At 44.5% G+C, this 22,379-nt stretch overlaps 2 protein-coding genes across 5 annotated transcripts; one reads left to right on the top strand and one right to left on the bottom strand.

Moving 5' to 3' along the window:
- Positions 1-1,948: 1,948 nt before the first annotated feature.
- On the bottom strand, positions 1,949-13,601 carry tgs1 (trimethylguanosine synthase 1). 3 transcript variants are annotated; one of them, XM_040170299.2, is made up of 16 exons: positions 13,461-13,601; positions 12,360-12,580; positions 10,460-10,527; positions 10,231-10,376; positions 9,921-10,116; positions 9,316-9,393; positions 8,732-9,199; positions 7,707-7,830; positions 7,168-7,254; positions 6,257-6,380; positions 5,439-5,763; positions 5,117-5,281; positions 4,873-5,019; positions 3,734-3,950; positions 3,007-3,085; positions 1,949-2,576 (listed from the first exon to the last, which is right to left on the bottom strand). In XM_040170299.2, exons 2-16 carry the CDS (start codon positions 12,473-12,475, stop codon positions 2,469-2,471), a joined length of 2,448 nt encoding a protein of 815 aa, XP_040026233.2. In that variant the 5' UTR covers positions 12,476-12,580; positions 13,461-13,601; the 3' UTR covers positions 1,949-2,468. The 3 variants fall into 3 exon arrangements, with proteins under 3 accessions (XP_040026233.2, XP_077954943.1, XP_040026229.2); XM_078098817.1 differs by having other exon boundaries at positions 9,316-9,395; positions 10,034-10,116; XM_040170295.2 differs by lacking the exon at positions 13,461-13,601 and adding an exon at positions 13,269-13,407.
- tmem68 (transmembrane protein 68) lies at positions 13,109-21,357 on the top strand. 2 transcript variants are annotated; one of them, XR_013467074.1, is made up of 9 exons: positions 13,109-13,514; positions 13,789-13,898; positions 14,759-14,905; positions 16,066-16,165; positions 16,723-16,890; positions 17,274-17,467; positions 17,935-18,043; positions 18,136-18,275; positions 18,519-21,357. XR_013467074.1 is itself a non-coding variant. In XM_040170322.2 (9 exons), the coding sequence occupies exons 2-9, from the start codon at positions 13,839-13,841 to the stop codon at positions 18,621-18,623; spliced, it is 975 nt and encodes a 324-aa protein (XP_040026256.1). In that variant the 5' UTR covers positions 13,109-13,514; positions 13,789-13,838; the 3' UTR covers positions 18,624-21,357. The 2 variants fall into 2 exon arrangements, 1 of the variants encoding a protein (XP_040026256.1); XM_040170322.2 differs by having other exon boundaries at positions 17,935-17,995.
- The last annotated feature ends 1,022 nt before the right edge of the window (positions 21,358-22,379 follow it).

Genomic DNA, 22,379 nt, shown 5'->3' with positions numbered 1-22,379 from the left:
AGGGTTATATATATATATATATATATATATATTATATAAACATCAGCAACAAGATGACAGGATACCGAGATGTTGTCCTCTAGTTAATTAGCAGAGATTGAGACCAAATCAACAAATGGCCTTGTGTTTCCCTGCTGTTGTATTCATTTACTTATTATTGAACCATATTGAATATGCATTTGCTGCGAGCTAAACTTGATTCCACACACACACACACACACACACACGCACGCACGCACGCACGCGCACACACACACACACACACACACACACACACACACACACACACACACACACATACCTTTGTGTCTTGTTGATCCCCAGGAGAGTAATCATATCTGGAGTTAATGATTGACAGCCCTGAGCAGCTGATCGTGTACCTCTGTCACCCGGTAATAACTTTATTTATAAAGTGCGCTGCAAAAATAGAGCCGTCTTGTACATCCTTTCTTCCTCCGTCCCGTCGCCCACCCCTCCATCCAGTCACGTCACCATGGTAACTACGGAAGCACGTGTGTTTTTTGTTGTTTTGGTCCGTGTGCTCTGCATGTGGATAACTCAGTGTGAAGGTGAGACAAGCCGGAAGACAGACAGGTGGAGGAGGGATCACAGAAAGGTACTGAACTTAGATCACTCATAGGAGGGAGGAGGGCGGCTTGTGAATGTTTTTTTCCGTGTTTTTGACAGAAACAGAAAATACCCACCAAACTTTCATTCATTTTTTCAGACATTGGGTCGGCGGGATGTTTTGTAAATGGGACGAAAAGTATTATGTTCCTTTCGGGGTGGGTCTTCTTTGACATAAAATACACATAATACATTTCTATCAATAGAGAAGATGTTTTAAAGACGTTGTGGTGCACGACAGCCTCTTGTGGCCCAAACAGGTAACACAACCAGTCGCAGGAAGGAACACAACATTTCACCCAGCAAGTTGTTTCTCACCTGTTCTTCACCTATGAACAGGAGGGAAAACCATCAAGAGAAGACGAAGAAAACTACATGAGCTGGATTTGTTTCTCCTCACTGGCCTCGAACTAATGTAGAAATACGCTCAATCAGTTGTGGATACAACAAGCAACACAACCTGTAAACCAGTTTAAATATTACATATAAACTTTTAAATATGAGAAAGTTCCCAGCATGCACAGGGTGACAGTCCAAACATACAGGGGAAGGCCTTGAATAGTTTTATGTTCTGTTTAATTACTCGTTAAAATGTAGAATTTACAGTGCAAATACATCTGAACAACATAAACCAACCTGGTTCTCCTGTTCTATTCTCAGGTTATGACAACATACACAGCGTTATATGAAATGAATATATTCAAGATCTTTTATTCCAAATGTAGTGTAGAGACTGCACTAGAAGCGAAATCACTCAGCGTGCGTGTGGACAGATGGGTGAACTCGTATAGATATCAGATATTAGATACTAGACATTTTCTGCAAAAGGCTGAAATTTGGGAGGAATTAGTACAGAAAAAGTCATACAAAATAAACAACTAAAAAGGAATATAAGTCGCACACAGAAAACTCCCCCAGCTGCTAATGAAGTTTGAATTATGGCTTCTACACATGTGCACTATTAGAGAAAAAGAAATATCAATGTCAAATGACGTGTATGTTATTAAACTAGAGGCATATTAAAACAAAGTTGTCATCACCAGAAACACCTGTAAAAAGTGACTTCTACTGAAGGTATTATCTGACAGATGTATGTTGGCACAGTTCAGATATCACACTGATAAGAATCTGGCCCAAAACAATGAGGATGAGAATATGTCTTTAAAAGAAAATGATTATTCTTAGCGATATATATATATATATATTCAAAACCAAAGTTACTTAAACAAAAATTCTAAATGTTTCTGCTCTTACGTTTAAGCTAACTCAAACGCTGCAGTGACACGTTTTCATATCAAAATGAAGATGACAAGAAACAACATTGTGAAAAAATATTTATTAGCTGTAATGCACAATAAAAAAACATGTCTTAAAATTGTGATTTTTAAAAGGATTTTTGAAGTGACAACTTAGTAGGGCCAGTGTGGAGCATTTATGAGGTAATGTAACGGCAAAATGGCATAACTAATGTTAATAAGAATGGTTTATTTTGTGAATTAATTGTTTCTTTTGTGAATATATGGAGGTTTTCAATGTGGCCCAGAGGGGACAAACCAATTACTGGCTTTATACAACAAGAAACAGAAAATATAATGCAATATTATCTAGGTTTGCAGCCTGGCTAAAAGCTTGCCATTTAAAACACTTATGTAAAAAAATCTCTTGCTGGTGCAGGCCTGCTAACGTGGAACGACACGTTAAACAGACATTTGAAAGTTGTGATGTCATCTAGACTGAAACAGAACTTAAGGTAATACTTGGTGACACATAGTATTCCTTCATCTCAAACAGGCAGGTTGGTCCTAGTATAACTTGATCATCAGATCTGATTGGTCCGTGCGTTACGGGCTTATCAAGCTGCCAAAGTAAGCGGTCACAGTCTTCAGCTTGTTGTTGAGGATGTTCTGCTCCACTTCCACCTTCCCTCCTGGACCAGCCAGAGAGGCGATCTGTGGACAGACGGACGTGGAGAGGATGCATCATCCACATGAGGCCTACACCTGAATGATCCAGTGTGCTATTCAACCATACAATGTATTCCAATGTTATTTTCATAATTTCCCAAAAATATTATTTAGATAGAATAAATACATCAAAATATTAATCTGAAACTGTTCAACTGTAAAATTTGCAAAAGAGAAAGAACACCACAAGGCTTGGCAAACGGCTGCTTGTGGTGGAGCAGGAGCAGACGTTTGAGGGACACCTGGGTGTCCTAATCTGAAGGAGGTGTTCTAGCTCTGACCAATAAGAAGCAGCCAATTAACAAACACTCTCTCCAAATCTCCTCCCAGGGTCTCGACCACAGAGATGATTAAGTCAGTGTTGGTATGCAAAACCAAAACGGCCATCCTGTGAATGAGTACTGAACATACAGACCTGATCCATGTCGGCATTGCGAGGCAGAAAGTACACTATGTTGTCTGAAATCAGTTTGGCCAGGCGGAATATCTCAAATGTGTCTACCGTTAAGGGGGAAAAGATTATTGCATGTAAACATAACATTTGCTTTTTAATTGAATCTCAAATTGTAGCTGCAAATCCATCAGGCTGCATCGTGGTCTAACTAGTGTCTAAATCAAAGGAAATCCATCAGGCTGCATCGTGGTCTAACTAGTGTCTACATCAAAGGAAATCCATCAGGCTGCATCATGGTCTAACTAGTGTCTAAATCAAAGGAAATCCATCAGGCTGCATCGTGGTCTAACTAGTGTCTAAATCAAAGGAAATCCATCAGGCTGCATCGTGGTCTAACTAGTGTCTAAATCAAAGGAAATCCATCAGGCTGCATCGTGGTCTAACTAGTGTCTAAATCAAAGGAAATCCATCAGGCTGCATCGTGGTCTAACTAGTGTCTAAATCAAAGGAAATCCATCAGGCTGCATCGTGGTCTAACTAGTATCTAAATCAAAGGAAATCCATCAGGCTGCATCGTGGTCTAACTAGTGTCTAAATCAAAGGAAATCCATCAGGCTGCATCGTGGTCTAACTAGTGTCTAAATCAAAGGAAATCCATCAGGCTGCATCGTGGTCTAACTAGTGTCTAAATCAAAGGAAATCCATCAGGCTGCATCGTGGTCTAACTAGTGTCTACGTCAAAGGATATCCATCAGGCTGCATCATGGTCTTGATGTCAAACACCTCAGCGGTCAGGTAGTCCGGCCCTCCCCATGGTGGTGATAGGAAGACCACATCGCCATGGAGACGGGGAGCCAGTTGAAGGAAGTCCCCTTGCAGGAAGTCGATCCGGTCGGCCACGTTGTAAACCGTTGCGTTGTGCCGAGCCAAGTCCAACCGCACCGGGTCGATATCAACGGCCAGGACTGCAGTAGAAAGGGACAGTGAGCACACCGTGTTCTACCTCGCCACCTTATAATGATTGTACCATTGCCAATCTTCCATTAGAGATCCCTGGATGGAAAATCACAGCATGTTTCCGAGATGAATATTTGTAATCTTCTACCAACGGAACAAGGGGATAGAAAATGATAAAGCAAGAACAGGTGTGGAAGACTCGAAGACACGAGGTAGAATGAAAATAATCGGCGATCAGAGTATTGAATAATGAATCTTAACGAGTTTATCAAGGAAGTCTGATTCTGGGCACTTCTCCATTTCCTAGCAGGACCGGTTTCATTTTTTTTACACATGCATTTTGAGGATTTATTATTACTCATCACAATGTTAAATACCACCAGATTGCAGATGAAAGACAACTTCTGATATGCTCATACAACTGAGTGATTGCATTTTTTTGTTTCTTACTAAATCTTCATTTAAAATGTTTGTGTTTCCGCAAAGAGACATTTTGTGTGTTCTTTGGAGGAAAAGGAGGTCTTCAAGGGAGATGGCAGGTCAACCGTGTATGTGTGCATTTAGTAATTTGGTCATGAATCTTAAATGAACCAACTATGTTCTTCAGCACAAAAGGTGGCCCAACCTCAGCAATACTAATACTATAAAACAGGTTGGTCCCAGTGAATGTGTTCAAAACAGAGCCCATGTAGCTTAGTCACAATATCTGAAGGATCTATTTTTACTAGATTACTTGATAAAGCCATTATAGAATTAGAGTTAACTCAGATTGTAGAAGCCATCACAAGAGCAGAGTAGGTAGCCCAGCAGACGATGAGATGGTACTATAATAATATTGTCTATGTGTCAGTCAACCACAGCTACTGAGAACGATGTCCCCGGCGATCACACGCCCTGAAAGAAGTGAACGCAGGCACACACTGGCCTCACCTCGCTTTCCAGCGAGGGCGAACTGGATGGCGTTTCCTCCCACGCCGCAGAAGGCGTCTATTACCAGCTGGCAGTCGGGGAAGCTGTGCTCCACCCGCAGGGCGATGTGCTCGGCGATCCTCTCCGGCGTCACAGAGAACCAGCCCTCTGAAGACACAAAGAGGCTGAACGTCAGTAACCAGGGGAGACGGGTCACCGCAGGTCACTCCCTCCCACAGGCGGACCACTAGAGTGACGGACCGACCTCGGTCCAGTCGAATCCCTTCATCGTAGCGGGAGAAGAGTCTGTAGCGCTGGGCCCAGTATTTAGCCAGCTCGGGTTCTGCTGCCATCTCGGCCGGGACCGGCTGCCTCCTCCCTCGCTTGCCCTTCTTTTTCTTTGGTTTCTTTATATTTTTATCACCCAAGTCTGCGCGCACGCGCACACACACACACACACACACACACACACACACACACACACACACACACACACACACACATTAAAAAACTGGCCCGATCCTCACCAGGGTTGTCTTTGTTTCTTAGGAGACCAATCAGAGCCACGTGGCAGATGTCACGCTTACCACTGCTGCCTTCACGTGCGTCACACATGAGAAAGTCCGGCATGAGTAGACACGGTAACGGTCTCCCGGGCTGCTCCTCCTCGTCCTCCTCGTCTTCCGCTTTCTCGCTGTCCACAGTTGCCGAGGGGAGGGTCCTTCCTGCTTCCTTACTTGACGGCCTACCAGAAGTGTCTCTTTCCACAGGCTCTTCCCCTCCTTCCTCTTCACTTCTCGTCTTCCTCCTCTGCTCTTCCTCACTCGTGATGTCCTCCGATTGCTGCGTGCTCTCTCCTCCCTGCTCACTAATCTGTGTCTCTCCCTGGTTCTGTTTAAGGAAGTTTTTGACCTGTGAGACAAATATATGATTCAAACCAACAAATAAAGAAACATTCCGCTGCTTTCCTTTCCTGATGGTATGAGACAACACCACATGAAGGCCCAGCCGTCATCAACAACAGCGCCATTAGCGTATATATAGTAGGCTGCAATAGAACTACACAGTTCTTCTTTACGAAGAGGAAAGAGGAGAAGATCAACCCGCGCTTTATGGAAAGGCTTCAGTGTCGGGGTTTTGTGTCAATATTGGCTTATCCATGTCCTCCGGTCTTAAGTTCAGACAACAACTGATGATTAGACAACAAGTTCCTGTTTTTGCTTCACCTCGGACAGACCACAGTCAAAATGTAAACATTTCATCACAACAGTACAGAAGACTGCTTTGAGTGGCGTTTAATGCTATGAAAGCAAAATAAAAAAAAAATCTCCAAGGGAGTCATTTGTAAATCTCTATGTACACCAAATGTCATAGACAGAGCGGAGCCCGGTCCTACAGACGGTACCTTGCAGAGGGCGCTGCTGCTCTCAGAGAACCTGGTGTGTTTGGGAACGCTGTGGACGGCTCTTTTAGCCCAGCGCTGCTTCTGATCGGCAACATTGCCTCTGAAGCTCAACACACTGTGGAACCTGAGACATGAACAGAAACACAAGCTTAACCACAAAGACACCCACTGCATCCAACATGTGTACACATCACGTCACACACACACACACAGACGTCCGGGATACCGGTTAGCATGAAACATGAGACTAAAAACGAGTGTGTGTAGAGATCAGTGGCATCTATGGGGAGGTTGCAGATTGGACCTTCACTCCTTCCTCCCTTTGGAGACAACTAAAGCTGCAGGCAGGGACGAGCACGAGTACTGGAGGCAAATGGTGTTAAAGTTATAGTTATTAGAGCTATTTGACACAGAAATGAGAGACCCCTGAAATATTAAATCTCTCCGGTTTTGAAAATGACAAAGCCCCAAAAAAGGTCATTAATTTGTGAGGAGAAGGAGGAAGAGGAGGAGGAGGAGGAGACTACGCTGACCTTTGATGTGGAAGTCTCTCTAGTCTGTGCTTTTTTTGCGTGAACAAACAGAATTGTAAAAGCATTCAAATAGCTTTAAACTGCTTCTCTTTTCAGACATTACACATGTTGCGCAATAGTGCAGAAAGTACGATGGGATTCAGGGCAAATACACCAAAATGATTTTTGGTCTTTGGGATTGTGTCGGGCAGCTGAGCTGGACGACGCCCATTGATGCTCTATTAAATTGGATCTGTGTCGGAGTGCACTGGGTTTTGTTTTAGGTTTCGTTATAGATTAAATATTGAGTTGGTTTTAATTGCACCATCTGTTGCCTCGGACGCCCTGCAGCAGACAGTTTCTCACCAGAACCACCAGAAGAAAAACAGTTGGACTTACAGCGGCTCCGGGTTGTGTTTGAGTCCCAGTTTGCTCCAAGCTTCCTCGGGGCTCAGATGTGGAGTCTCCTCCACGTCCAGCTCATGACTGTAAACACACACTACTGCTGATGAAACAGACTTTTCAAATCTACATCATTTTAGCAGGATCTCGTAGCATGTTACATTTTCTCATTGATGCTTATTTGCTTCATCAACGATCTCATGGAAATCTACTAGAAAGAGTTTATTTCTGTTCCACATTTGCTGTCCCTGCAGAGCCGTGATTGTCCCCACCTTTAAGGTGAGAAATCCCAAAAGGGACAGGCTGTTTGTGGGATTTTACGGCTTATTGCCATTTACCTGATTATGTGTAGCAGAAATAGGTTGTTTTTTTTAACCCATTTTTTATGAATTTGGAATATTCAAAATAAGTTGATTTGACAACACTGAAACAGGCCCCAAACACACACAAAGCAACAAGGGTATAAAAAAAAAACCCTGTTCCTTTAAAAAAAAAAGGAAAATCAAAAGATCCACTGGACATAAACACAGACTTGCCTGCGTTTGACTTTGACGTGTCCCCCTGCAGGGGGTTTGTCCTCGTCCTCATCCGTTTCTCTACCCGGCGTCTTATCCTGTGAGCCGTTCCCTCGGTGAGGGCGGCCAGCGGCCTGCTGGGAATCTGAGTCCAAACATAGCGAGATATTCAGACACCTCACTACAACTAATACAGCTAATAGCGCTAGCAGAGCCAACAGCTAGCAGAGCCAACAGCTAGCAGAGCCAACAGCTAGCAGAGACAACAGCTAGCAGAGACAACAGCTAGCAGAGACAACAGCTAGCACAGACAACATCTAGCAGAGACAACAGCTAGCACAGACAACAGCTAGCACAGACAACATCTAGCAGAGCCAACATCTAGCAGAGACAACAGCTAGCAGAGCCAACAGCTAGACAACAGCTAGCAGAGCCAACAGCTAGCAGAGCCAACAGCTAGCACAGACAACAGCTAGCAGATCCAACAGCTAGCAGAGCCAACAGCTAGCAGAGACAACAGCTAGCAGAGACAACAGCTTGCAGAGCCAACATCTAGCAGAGACAACAGCTAGCACAGACAACATCTAGCAGAGCCAACATCTAGCAGAGACAACAGCTAGCAGAGCCAACAGCTAGACAACAGCTAGCAGAGCCAACAGCTAGCAGAGCCAACAGCTAGCACAGACAACAGCTAGCAGATCCAACAGCTAGCAGAGCCAACAGCTAGCAGAGACAACAGCTTGCAGAGACAACAGCTAGCAGAGCCAACAGCTAGACAACAGCTAGCAGAGCCAACAGCTAGCAGAACTAGGAATCCATAAATCCACGCGGAAGGAAATGATTGGATGGGCTTAATAAAGTCCTGCAACGTTTGATGGATCATTTGATTCATTGACTGTCAACCCAGGTCAACCAATAGACATGCCAGGACATCATTTGACGTCTGGTGGAGTCAATAAACACAGCACGACCGTTTCCCAGTGCATGAAGAGTTTCAGATGCCATTTGGGGTTTCAATGGTTGCAAAGGGCTCACAGATCGTTTACCTGTGCGTTGGGCCGGGCTCTGCTGGGAGGAGGCTGCAGCTCTCTTGCGATCGTTGCCCCCGTCAGAAGGAGGATCGGAGTCACAGAGCGTCTGTGAGTCACCCACAGATCTCCCGCCTGCTTCCAAGGTGCACTTCAGTCCAAGCAGATGGTTCAAATCCTCGTCGGCGCCAAGAGCCTCGGCTTCTCCTTTATTTGTCTGCCGGCTCTCAGCCACAGTCCGTCCATACCTTTGGGTATCGGAGCTTGTGTCTTTATCACTCACTGCTGCTGCTTCTCCCTCAGGGTTCCCTCTACAGACAGACTGGTCAGTGGTCCAGCCCAGTGCCGACCAGTAGGAGTACTGCTCCCAGTAAGAGTAGTAGGTCTCAGCGGCGTGTTTGTCCCACTCTGCAGCCAGTGCTCCTGGATCGGTCTCTGGATGTTTCTCCAGCCAGCTGCTCCACAGCAGAGCTTCTCCCTGCTGAGCTGCACAGAGAAATAGAAGAAGAAGAATAAATCTGTATCATATGTATATATACACAATGTGTGAAACATATCTGTACATTGAATGTAGACCCATGAGGGTCTCATGTCCTTGTTACCCCAGTAGGTCTCCCAGCAAGCAGCTTGGGCCCCTCCTGCACCTTCTTCTGGTGGATCACACACCTCCCTCACATCAACTAGGTGGAAAAACCAAAGGGCGCACACTGAACACATGGTAATAATATGTACATATCAACAACCTGAACACAGTGTTTCCCTACACGGTCCGACTGTATAGTTGTGAAGTCACAACCTCACGGAGGCGGAGTGACTTTCTCTGTGGATTCAGCTTTTTCATACTTCACAGTATTCATGAAGCACCTAGACGTGTTTTATGACAATGAAAGAGATGGACATCTCACTTACTACAATATGGGACCTTTAAATGAATCTGAAAGCAATAACCCAGAAGCACAAAACGCACTGCGTGAAGGGAACAATATTTCACTTCATTCATCTTTTTTTTTTGGGAGGCGGTTAAAAAAAACAATCAAAAATATCGTCACTGAAGAAGTTCCAACCCACCTTGAAGAATAAATAATGACAGAAGTGAGCCTCCTGTTGCCTAGAAACCACGTGACACGTGAAAATGCTGAATTTCTTTTTTTGCGTCTCAAAGAGTGACGTACACACATGTATGCTAAGCATTTCGCCCACTGCGTACTTGTGAGGAGCCCGGTCGAGCTGCTTGCTTCACGGTTCATTCCCCGTTTGAAGGAATCGCCCTCTGTGGATCTACTCCACGTCTTTGATGGCGAGAAGTTAACGGTCTTAACTTTGGGGTCAACCTGTGGATCATCTTCCTCCTCTTCAGCGGACTCTGCCCGGCATGATGCAGCCTTCCTGCTCGACCTCCTCCCCTGTCACATGAGCAAACACAGCGCCTCAGCGGCAGGAAGTGCTCCTCCTTTACGCTTGGTTCTGCCTCTCAGGAGGGGACTGAGACAGCAGAGGACACAGAAGGGACCACTTACCCCTCTCCGCTTGTCAGAGGAGCACACAAAGGCCACAGGCAGACCCATGCTGGCCATCAGCTGGGCCTCTTCATCCAACACCTCCTCCTGCTCTTCGTCTACTACTACCTCCTCCTCCTCCTCTTCATCATCATCATCATCAGCTTCTGGAAGTGGAGGGGAAACGGGGCTCAAATGGACTCATACCTCCATCTTTTCTGAATGTTACACGTGACATTGTTTAGCATACCTCGGACTTTAGTGTCTGCCGGATCGAAGGAGAGCAATCGGTTATCAGAGCGATAGAGCTCGCGATCCCTGCAGCAAAGAACGCAGAGGGTGGGGCATCACACACACACACTCATCACACACACTCATGTCAAAGACTGCGGGACAGTAAGGCCGAGTGCGAAAAGTGGTCGGTGGAAGGTTCCTTTGCCTTAACGGCAGGTTGCGGTGGTCGGTGGTAGTTTGCGGGGGGTCGGTCGGTTATCAAAACATTGGTCAAATGACCCGTTTCGGACTCAATAAATACAGAATCCCTTTGTGTTCATTACTGAGGCCGCGCATTAAGACGTACATCACTTTATTTAAGACGCTGCGCTACTTGCAGGTCACTGTGATCTGCTAGATTGTCAATAAAGTTAGAAAAAAACATGTACAGCAAACCCACGGTCACAAAGATACTCATTTAACGTCACATAGTATTTGCATGTCACTAAATACCCAACTGAGATCGGCTTATGCCGATCTGACAAAGGATCCGACCCCCGCAAACTACCACCGACCTCCGACCCCCGCAAACTACCACCGACCACGGTCATGTGGACCGCATTTCAAAATGAAATGTGCCTCTATTTAAGGTGTCAGATCCCAATCTTTGAACTGTCTTTAAACCAGATCCAACATTAGTAACACTCTGCTTTCACTTGATCGTAGTTCATGTTGAGGATGGCCTCTGATTCACGGAGGGAGATCACCGCAAACGTCGGTTTGCCGGTCGAGAGGTGCACAAAGATGTGGAAGAAAATACGGGACAAATGTGTCCAAGATGAAAAGCAGCAGTGGCGATGCACGGGGGGGTCGACACGACGGCGTAAAGACGCAGAAGCATGCGCCAGCCTTTACAGTAAAATGTGACGTTAATGATCTATTTAGAGACATTAAACATTGAATGGGGTCAAATTGACATCAGGGTTAAACATCCATCCATCCATCGTCAAACGGCTTATCCTGCGCAGGGGGGCTGGAGTCTGTCCCAGCCAACTTTGATAGACGGGGTTCACCCTGGACGGGTCACCAGCCAATCGCAGGGCAACCACACCATCGTGCCACCAGGGCTAAATACATTTTCTTTCAAATTAATTGAAATTGAAGATCATGAGTACCTTCGCCGTGTCATCCTCCATGTGGGCCTTCTGTTTATGCGTATGTGAAATTACAATATAAGCTTTTAACCCTTAGTCCATACTGTTCATAATAAATACCTTCACAGTATGTGTGACCATGAATGTCTATACCATATTGTAAACTACCGATTGAGTTAGAATATCTAAATAGCCAAATCTCAATAATGAATGTATGATTAAACCTTAATAAATGTTTTATAGATCAGGGATTACATTTTTACTGTACAACATAAAGAAAAATATTGACTATAACACATATCAATGTCAACATGAACTAGGATCAAGTGAAAGCAGACTTACAAATTTTGGATCTGGTTTAAAGACAGTTCAAAGATTGAAAAAAGACAAATATCATGTCATTATTATTGATTTCATCTTTACTTTTCTCAAAACCTATACAGTAATATTTCATGGAAATGTACGTGAGCACATATGAGGTCAACATGAAATAAGATCAAGATAAAGCAGAGTGTTATCATTTTTGGATCTGGTTTAAAGACAGTTCAAAGATTGGGATATGACACTTTGCTGTACGCCATTTTACCGTAACACATTAAATAGAGGCACATTTCATTTCGAAATGCGGACCACCGCAACCGACCCCCGCAACCAACCACCGACCCCTGCAAACTACCACCGACCCCCGCAACCTGCCGTTAAGGCAAAGGAACCTGCCACCGACCACTTTTCGCACTCGGCGTCACTCCTGCGGAAGGACACAATCCCATGTGAGAGACTCACTGCACGAAGGCTCTGGAGCAGCGACAGTGGATTCCCTCCTCTTCCTCCTCCTCCTCCAGTCTCCTGCTAAAGAATATGTCCGCCACCACCGTGACCCTGCTCCTCTCCAGCATCATGACGACACACGTCCACGGTTCACCTCTGAGTCAGGACCAGCGTGGCCAGCTTCATGTCCACAGCACACGTTCAGGAAGCAACACCAAGGATACTTCCGAGCACGTCTTTTCAGAATAAAAGTGTGGTAGCGCAGTATACAGGCGTTAAAGAGGTTTTGTTATTAGACAAATGAAAATAAAATATTTAGAAGCAATAAAAACTTGGTTTAGATAGTCTCCTTTGACAAAATCCTACAAAATGTAATTGGATTCAATTGAAATCACGATGATCAGTCTTACTGAGTTGCAGTGCAGCGTATCAAACTTCGAGTAAATATTTTTAACATACCATAATTAATGTAGTAGACATATTTATATATATATATATATATATATATATATATATATATATATATATATATATATATATATACTGTCTCATGTAAAGATACAACGCGTGTATGTCGTGTGTTAGAAAATAACATTATATTTGAAAATATTTTTGACTTATTAAATACGTATTGAACCCGCAATCTTATTATTGATTATTATTTATCTTCAAGATAAAACATATGACATTATTAACAGGATTTCTTTGTATTTCTGTGCCTTTATCTTGAAGTCCATATGTCAAACCGGAAGCTACATCATTGTGGCTGCTGAGTGGAACTCATCTGTCGGTTTGCTGTTTACCCGGGACACAACACCCTGTGGTGTCACAGCTAAAGGGTTCCGCAACTAAAGACAGCAACTTTGCTATCTAACAAATATATAATATAATAGTTATAATGTATGTTATGTTAGTTTGGCTAACCTTAAATAAACAGCGGTTTGCTTGGTAATGGTCGCGTCCAGCAGCTATCTAAGCTAACGCTAAAGTCTCCTGTCGTCCTTCTGTGTCCAATTCGGTTCGCTGACGTAAACACTGAAGGCGCGCTGTAGCCTCCCAGGGTTTCTCTCACTGGTTTCCTCACTGGTTCCCTCACTGGTTTCCTGTTCGACTTACCGGGACGCCGGTTAGCTGACGACTTGAAAACAGCACCTGTACGCCGCTCACAGGGTAACGTTACACAAAGAAAGCATCGGTGACGTCATATGCAACACAACTGTCACTCGACGCGGTGCCACAAATAGGGCTCGCTGTCGTGATTCGGGACTACCGTGCCACGCAAACAGACACTTTACTTTTCTCTTTTACAAATGATTATTGTGACTAAAAGTACGTTGTTCAAGAACAAGCAACCCAAAGGCCTCCGATGTATCTGAATTCCAGCAACACAGCCTCGTCTGTACGGAGCGTGTGAGCGAGCTCTCGGTGTGTTCCTCTCCTCCAGGTCCCCCCGTGTAGATGCTCCCCATGCAGGCCGGCTGACCGCCCACCACGATGTCGGACAGTGGGAACCAGTCCTGTCTGCTGGGAGCAGAGGACACGTTCTCCTTCCTGGTATGGACACACACACACACACACACGCGCGCACGCACACACACACACAGCTGTCAGAGTGACGTGGCCGCAAAATAATCTGCAATCCAAGCTGTTTGGGATTCGATCTCTTGCTCAAGGGAAGTCCGGCAGAGCCCAGGAGGTGAGCTGGCTTTCTGGACTTGTAAGCCCACCTACTCACCTCCAGCTTCTCTGGATGGCTTTCAGTTCAGTTAGAAATGAAACTCCTGACTTACGCCATTAGAAGAAAACACAAACAAAGAGCAGTACCAAACACAACAAGAACAGAAAAGAAACACATCCAACTTGAAACATGGCGTGAGTACATGAGAGTCTATTCACATCATATTCTCACTGTTCTTCATAGCTTTTGTTTTATGAGGCAGAAATGTTTGACCCACACGGTTCCATGGTCCCTGAAATCTCATCCTTATTAACTTGTTAATAACTTGTTTGGTATTATCAGGGTTGTGACTACAGCTCACTGAAGTTGTAGATGTATGCAGATGTGTTTTTTTTTGTGTGTAGACTCACACAGCCTTGGCAAAACCCGCCTAGATAAAATACAGCCAAAGATCAATCCCCCCAAATCCCAAAGATGCGCCTGTTTTCCAGATGTGACAACAGCTGTTAAGGTGCTGGGGCGTCGCCGTGGGAGATGTTTGTCTGTTTTATTCCTAGAGCGCTTAGTGAACCCCAAAATAATGTGTACCGTTGAAATATTACCTGTAATATCTGTGAGGGGGCCGCGAAGCACCAGTAGAGGCCAGCGTCACTCGGTGAAGCATCACCAGTAATGATTGTCCCTGTTGTTGAGACGCGTCGGTCCGGAGGATTGAACCGTCTGTTTTGGCCCCCAGGTGTGTGTGTTCCATGCATGGGAGGACTACCTGAGTGTTTTGGAGTACCTGCTGTGGGTCTTCACCCCTCTGGCCGTCGTCTTCATCCTGCCCTTCGTCATCGTCATCCTGATTTACCTCTCCATACTCTTCCTTCATGTCTACAAGGTGTGCAAACACTCTCTGCAGTCAGTTCATGTCATCGTTCAAATGTTCAGACCAGAAGAGGCAACAAGGACATGTAGATCTGTAAATACGCTTTTGTAATTGAATATTATCAGTTATAGTCCTGTGTCTGGTTTTATATTTAATAAATGTATTTGACATGTAATGATGAGAAGGGCATATATGAAGGGACTAAAACGGCTGACCAGATGTGTTAATTGCCCTTGATGACTGGTACCATTAGTTGAAATGAAGCTTAAACAAAGGTGAACATGAGGAAGAAGCATTATGGACCAAACCATTGAAAAGGGATCCCATTAAGCCGGAGACGAGGGAAGCTCTGCCTGTTCACCTCCAGAAAGACGGGTTCCTCAAACAGTAGCTCTGTTACCGCGGTGATTGACTATGTGAACCGTTGGGTTTCTCGATGTCTCCTCTCTCCTACAGGGACGTTTCATCCCGTCACTCGTTCACTAGTTCCCGTTTACGTGGTCACGCATTCAGGAGTCGAGTCGCCCTCGGCTCCGAGTAACACCGCTGCGTGTTGTTTTTCACATCAACACGTAACACTGTGACTGTGCACACAGTTGATGTCAGCTGTCCAAGATCCTATCGGAGACTATGTGTCATGTTTCTAAGTGAGCAGGGTCATGGTGCAGCTGCACAATGTAGTTTGAAAGGGAGTTATTTAAATAGCTTACGCGTAGTGAACTGTTTTTAACAGCATTTCCGTTCTTGCAAACCTCGGATAAACTAGCTGGCAGTTCTCCTCATGGCGTCCCGGGCTTAGAAGGCTCAAGAACCAAATGGATTCAGTTCATAAGTGAAGACCACGTAGCGATTGGGAAAAGGCTGTGGGTTTGCACAAATCCTTTTCAACTAAATACAAGAATCAGTCTTAAATTGAGCAAATGTCTCCTTTAGAGATTAATGAGCCTTTTTACACCTTATATGCATTCATATCTCGCTGGATTAAAGTGGAGCCTAGTACTTGTTGCCATGGTGGAACTAGAGCTCCACCCACGGGGGCTTTTTGGTCAGTCTCCTCAGAGTTCACTCCACCTGCCATCTGAAACAGGGCCCATGTGGTTGAACACATCCAGATGTTTCCTGCCGTGTCTCGTCCTCGCCTCCATATCTTTTCCAATGTTTTCTTCTAACAGAGGAAGAATCAGCTGAGGGAAGCTTACTGCAACAACCTGTGGGACGGAGCCAGGAAGACCCTGGCTACCCTGTGGGATGGACATGGAGCCATATGGCATGGTGAGACACTCAGTCGGGTCCTGGTTCTCTCCCTACACAAAGCATTTCCTTCAGCTGCCGCCTTGCTCTAGCGATGCAATGTTGTGTTTGTCAGTGTATTTGATCTTGTTTCTTGAACATGTCTTTATGTGTGGTTTCTGTCTTTGAGGACATTATCCTCCCGTTATTTTGAATTTCCTTTTTGACTCCAAACGGGTAGTGATATAAAACATAGATATATATATATATGTATATATATATATAGTTATTTGCAAAGAGTCAAGAATAAATGAATACATGTTACGTTGTGGACAGACAAAGGCACGAGCCTGGCAACTCTCAAGCCTTCATGCCAGTCACTGTGATTTCCGAAATGAGCTGCAGCCACTGGGGGAGGGGCGAGGCCGAAGGCAGGACACAAGGGCGGAAACTCTAGGTTGAAAAACAAAACAAAAGCCATAAAAACCAGATACACGGATACATCCATGGAATAATTCCATAAGTGACATGCTTGGATTTATTCAAATGACCAGTTTTTATTGGAATAACACATATGCCTCGTGCACTCTGTGTTCCAGGCTACGAGATCCATGGCATGGAGAAGATCCCTGACCAAGGAGCAGCACTGATAGTTTACTATCACGGAGCCATTCCCATCGACTACTATTACTTTCTAGCCAACGTTATCATCCAGAAGGGACGGCCCTGCCACTCTGTAGCTGACCACTTACTCTTCAAGATCCCAGGTACCTGCGCTGCTTCCCTCATCAATGCATGCCGATCTCCACCAGTACCGCTCATCTCCTCGTGTTCGGTGCAGATGTTTTGGTTTACCTGTTAGTTTGTTGTTTTAATGAAAATAATTCAAACTGACCTCAAACACAAACAGAAACCAGGCTGCAGCCTCTGCTTCTGGCGAGTGAAGCCAATGCTTCATGTCTTAAGGGGGGGACTCCGCTGGTTGTATGGAAGTCTATGAGAAAATACTTCGATTTTTGTAGTTTTCCCCATGAATCTCAAGTTTTAGCTTCACCATCACCCTAGCACTGCCCCCCCCCCCCCCTCCCACGACCCTGTATAAAGGGTAAGCAGCTTTGAGGATGACTTTCTTCTCGCCCCGTCCCTCCAGGTTTCAAGTTGCTGCTGGAGGTGTTCAGCGTGATCCACGGGCCTCAGGAGGAGTGTGTGCGGGCTCTGAGGAGCGGCCACCTGTTGGGGATTTCTCCAGGTGGAGTGCGGGAGGCTCTGTTCAGCGATGAGACCTACCCTCTCGTCTGGGGCAAACGCACCGGCTTCGCCCAGGTCGCCATCGACTCCCAAGTGGTGCGTTGAGCGTCCTGCAATCTGCTGTCTCTGAAACTTACATTTTAAATAACATTACATTTATATATCTTAAATTTTAAAAGTATAGCATCTAGATTTTCAGCATGAAATGTCCAAACATAATGTGATATATTTACACCAATTCTGATTTTGAATAGTTCGTACAATTTTCAAACTTTTTAGAAAGAAAAACATTAGTTAATGTAACGGTCTGTTCTATTTGAATGTCAGTGGCACAATTTCCCTGTTCATGCTTCCAAAGTCATAAATAGGCTTCTTATGCAGTTTAATGCCCATTGATCCGATGTGTTCGTGCTCGAGGAGCGATTTAAAAGAAGACGTTATTAAGAAGAAGCATTTAGGGAGCGATGCGAGGGTAGGGTCATAATTCCCTCTATAATGGCAGCATCTTGACTTTCATGTTAGAAGTGTGCAGTGTCTCTAATCTTTCTCTTACTGTCTTCCAGCCGGTAATTCCAATGTTTACTCAGAATGTGCGGGAAGGCTTCAGATCGCTGGGAACACTCAGTAAGTGTAGAAGCAACAATCACAAGATCACAAGCTCCACGAACTAAGGCAGGAAGACACGGGACAATCTATGCACCCACTATCCGTCCACACGTACCTCTCTCTCTCTTCCTCTCATTATCTCTCTCTCTCCCGCTCAGGATTTTTCCGATGGTTGTATGAGAGGTTTCGCCTCCCCATTGCTCCTGTTTATGGTGGATTTCCGGTGAAGTTTCGGACTTTCCTGGGTGACCCCATCCCATACGACTCCAACATAAACGCTGCAGAGCTTGCAGAGAAAGTCAGTATTCCTTCTTTTTCTCTTCCCCTCATACCATGTGAGCATTAAACATCGAAAGAGATCAAAAACTCGGTCACAACGTAGAGAGTGAATCTGATCACTTATCACCTTCCAGCAGTTAGAATTAGAAGTTGACTGTTATTGGATTTGTGAAGGTCAGTACAATGACAGCCAAGTGTTTTTTTTTTAAATTCTGGAGCCTCAGTAATGTGACTCCATTCTTTATTAAATCCTGCTGTGCAGGTGCAGCGGGCTGTTCAGTCTCTGATAGACCAGCACCAGCAGATCCCGGGGAACATCCTGAGAGCCTTGTTGGAGAGATTTCACAGCAAACACAAAGAGCGTTAACGTCAGCAGTGCAGAGAAGAGACCTTCTGTCCGGTGTGTGTGACCAGGGCGCCACGTCACGGGGGCTCAGGCGGCGCCCGTGTGAACAGGTTTGATGGCCCAACATGTTGGAACATTTGCACAACTTTCATGCGTGCTCACAACACATTCATTTAGCTTCTGATATGTTTCTTTCATTAAGTCACTTTAGATGGATGAATCGGGTTAGAAGCTAGACTTCCTGAAATGACTAAATAAGACTCAACATTTATTACACCTCAGAGATTGTTTTAACACACAATAAAAATCACTGTATGGTCAGAAGGAAGATGGACCTTAGGGCTGGTCTGTGAGCTGATTGCTTCTGGTTCTGGTTGTTTTAGATCTTTGTAAATAAATGTGATTCAGGCTGTTTCTTATTTGAAAACTGTGATATCAGTTTGTTAATGTCAGCAAAGGTTCCTAATCTGAATCAGCTGATACATGTTGTGTGACGTCGTGTGCAGACGCATGTTCGCACATCTTCAGCTTTACTCGACTTGGAGCCAACGTCGGTGACGGTATCACGGAGTGCTCCCACCAAGCGCAAAGGGAACTTTGATTGTTCGTCACTAACGTTGGATCAGAAATGGACAATTACAAGGATCAAGTATCGTGTGTTTAAATGTACGTGTGTGAACAGTCATTTTGCTGATGCTTTGTGACTAGAAGACATTATTTTGAGTTTAGATGGACCAGCTACAATGTTAGCATAGCGCTAAATGATCCAAACGGCCTCTACACGCTACCAGTGGTGGTTTCAGTGAAGGAAAGAAACGTATCAACATGCAGGATAAACCTGTACCTGCTCCCCCCCCCCGGTCCAACCCAAAAAAACTGAGCTCCACATGCCGAGTAGACAGCACAGCCAGTGGTTCTGGCTGGTCCACTACGAAAGGCTAAAGTAGAAACCAGATAGTGACCAAAGGTCTCAGCAGTATAATGGCATGCAGGTATATAGACCCAAAGATACACCAGAAAAACTGTCATTACTCAGTATTAATTGTATTGACCATTATTGTAGGCATGCAGGTAATGGCAATGTGTTATTCAACATTCAGGCCCCCAAAATGTTATAATAAACTATAACAACCTTCCATACCTTCCATTTTTTTCCTTCCACGCAAAATGTGTTCTTTGTGTTAAGAGTGCACAAAGAAGACAACGTGAAAACGGTTAGTTCAAATGAGAACAGGGGGAGTGGTGACCTTTAGTCTCTCGAATATTCCCCCAAAAAATGATGATAAATAAGTAACGTAAAATAATTATTTATTTCAACCGTCTTGAACATAGAAAATGATTTCAATCAGACTCTGATGCTTCTCACTGGCATCTCAGGGGTTTGAGATGTTGTTCTTTTGTTGCACAAATATTTGTTAATTTTTGGCTATTTAGAATTTGGCTGGAATGAACCAAACATACAAATATAGAAAGCTTGTAGTAGATTATTTCTTATTCCATTGTCAATGATCCCTGAGGTCCTGATGTGGTTCCAGACTCCGGTCTCTCAGGACTCTTTTTCTGATATCTTGGATTTTGAATTATTGCACAAAATAAAAACAACCAAGAGAGGGATATTTACGTTTAGGTACTTTGTCATAGTAAAAGCATTAAAATATCCTGAGGTGAGTGTTGACTATGACCGTATTTCTATATTTTTATATGCAGACTCTTTTATGGGTTTTCCGACTCATTCCTGCAACACTTTATTGTAATACTTGTTTTGGATGAGAGATTGAGTCGGCATATCTCTGAAACCGTGAGTGATTTGATGGCGTTTGCTGTGACTGAGGACTTGTTACTTTTCTCTGTTTCATCTTCAAGTGATGTTCGACGTGTGAAGACAGTATATGCATATGCACTGTGCATCATTTACACTTGAATCACCAGTTGTACACGACACAAATAGCAGTGGCCTCTGGTGCCGTACCTGATCAGTGGAACTTCAGAGGTCACTGAAAATGCTCAGATGTAAGATTTAAATGTATTAAAATAAAATACAATGAGAAACGACATAATAACTGAAATATTAAAATCTTCTGTGAGGCCGCTCCAGCAGCTCAGAGATGAGCGTTAACCGATGTGAAGAATGTGAAGTGATGTGTGCCGTCTCTTTAACCTCCAGTTCACTTCCAACATGAAGACACAAAGAGTCAGTCAGTTAATTGATCACAAAACGGGAGTTGGCCTCCCCTTCCTCGAGGCCTCCGGTAGATTTATTATTACGTCGGTTTCTCTGTGGGGTTCCTTCCATAATAACAATAACACACTGAGCTGTTCTAAAGCTCTGAGTCATGAAGCTGTTTGTGAACACTGAAACCATTCAGAATAGAGATGATGATCCGCAAAAGAGATTAACACTGAATGGTGACGGGGGGAAAACTCTTCTGTATCTGCGTTCCCTCGTCCAGCAAGTACTGTCTCACTGTAATATTGTTCATTTCTGTAGAACCAATGACTTGATCCCTTTATTGTGTGCATGCATGGTGTGTAAACACAATGAGCTGGTTGTCAAAGCGTCTGCCAGCTGATTCTGGGTGTCATCTTCTAGAAGCCTGAGACCAGGTGGGCTTCTGATGGAAGTCTCCTTCTGGGAACTGGTTGCCTCTTATTTGTGTTGATTGACATGATCTAACTTGTGATATATGATGTCAATATAGAAATGTTGCACTTTTAAATATTACTCTTCAACCTGTTAATAAACTTATTTTATTAAGATGTTTCATGTAATTCCTTCCCTCTGTGCTCCTGGTCAGGTGGCTTAAATGAGGACTAGTAGTAGTAGTACTAGTAGTAGTAGTACTAGTAGTAGTAGTATGCCAGGCGCTTCATGTCAAGGACCAGCGTGCGTATATATAATTTCTCTAGGACATGGTGGTGCTTAGGAGGGGTTGAACACGAAGACAAGTCCCTTTGAACAAAGCCAATCTGGGTGGACTGCCGGCAGCTCGTAGTGTCTCCATGTCCTGGGGAGTCTTCAGACCACACCTGTACTAACCAGAGGCTGAACTAGTACTCTGATCTTTTACCAATCTGGTACTGGTAATGAATCGTTCTGATCTACATGAGTACAAATCTATCAAAGAGAAACTGTTTGTTTCTATGTTGCTAATCTGACAGTGCCGTCACGAGGCCAGCGGCTCAGATTCTGATGACATCACGCAGGCCCAAGCAGAAACCTCTTCCCGCCCTGCTGGAGGGAAGGGGCGCCCAGCGGAACCAGCACTAAGCGGGCGGACTGCCTGGTGCTGACAAGCACACCACATTTATGAGGATGAGAGTTCCTTCTAGTAACCGTAAGTAGCAAACTGTAGTGTTAGCAGAAGTCCTGCATCCAGTAGAAGTACAACAGTATTTACATTGGCAGATAGTTACTAGTACTCTCCACGCGGAATGACCCGCCTCAAAAGAACACACTTCAATGGCCTCTTGGTTGGTTTAAAATGAGTGGTGCATAAAGATGGAGCTAATAACCATCTGCTGCTGGGTAGTTTAAACTATAACATTGGGTGATTGGCTGCACGACCCTGCTGGGTGGAGTTTGCATGTCCTCACCATGTCCGTGTGACTCGTGTGAATAGTTGTTTCTCGTTACGTGTCAATTAAAGTGTAAGTGGCCTACTGCAAAATACACAAGTGCAGTACAATATATTCCCTCACTGCTGTGAACGTGTTCCTACACGCACATTTGTCTCAAACTCGTCAAAATGCATGTTGATATGATAATATGGATGTGTA

The sequence above is a fragment of the Gasterosteus aculeatus genome, chromosome 3 (genome assembly GCF_964276395.1).
Source record: "Gasterosteus aculeatus chromosome 3, fGasAcu3.hap1.1, whole genome shotgun sequence".
Lineage (NCBI taxonomy): Eukaryota > Metazoa > Chordata > Actinopteri > Perciformes > Gasterosteidae > Gasterosteus > Gasterosteus aculeatus.
The sequence above is the reverse complement of the archived record's forward strand: the minus strand, read 5'-3'. Positions and strand labels throughout refer to the sequence as shown.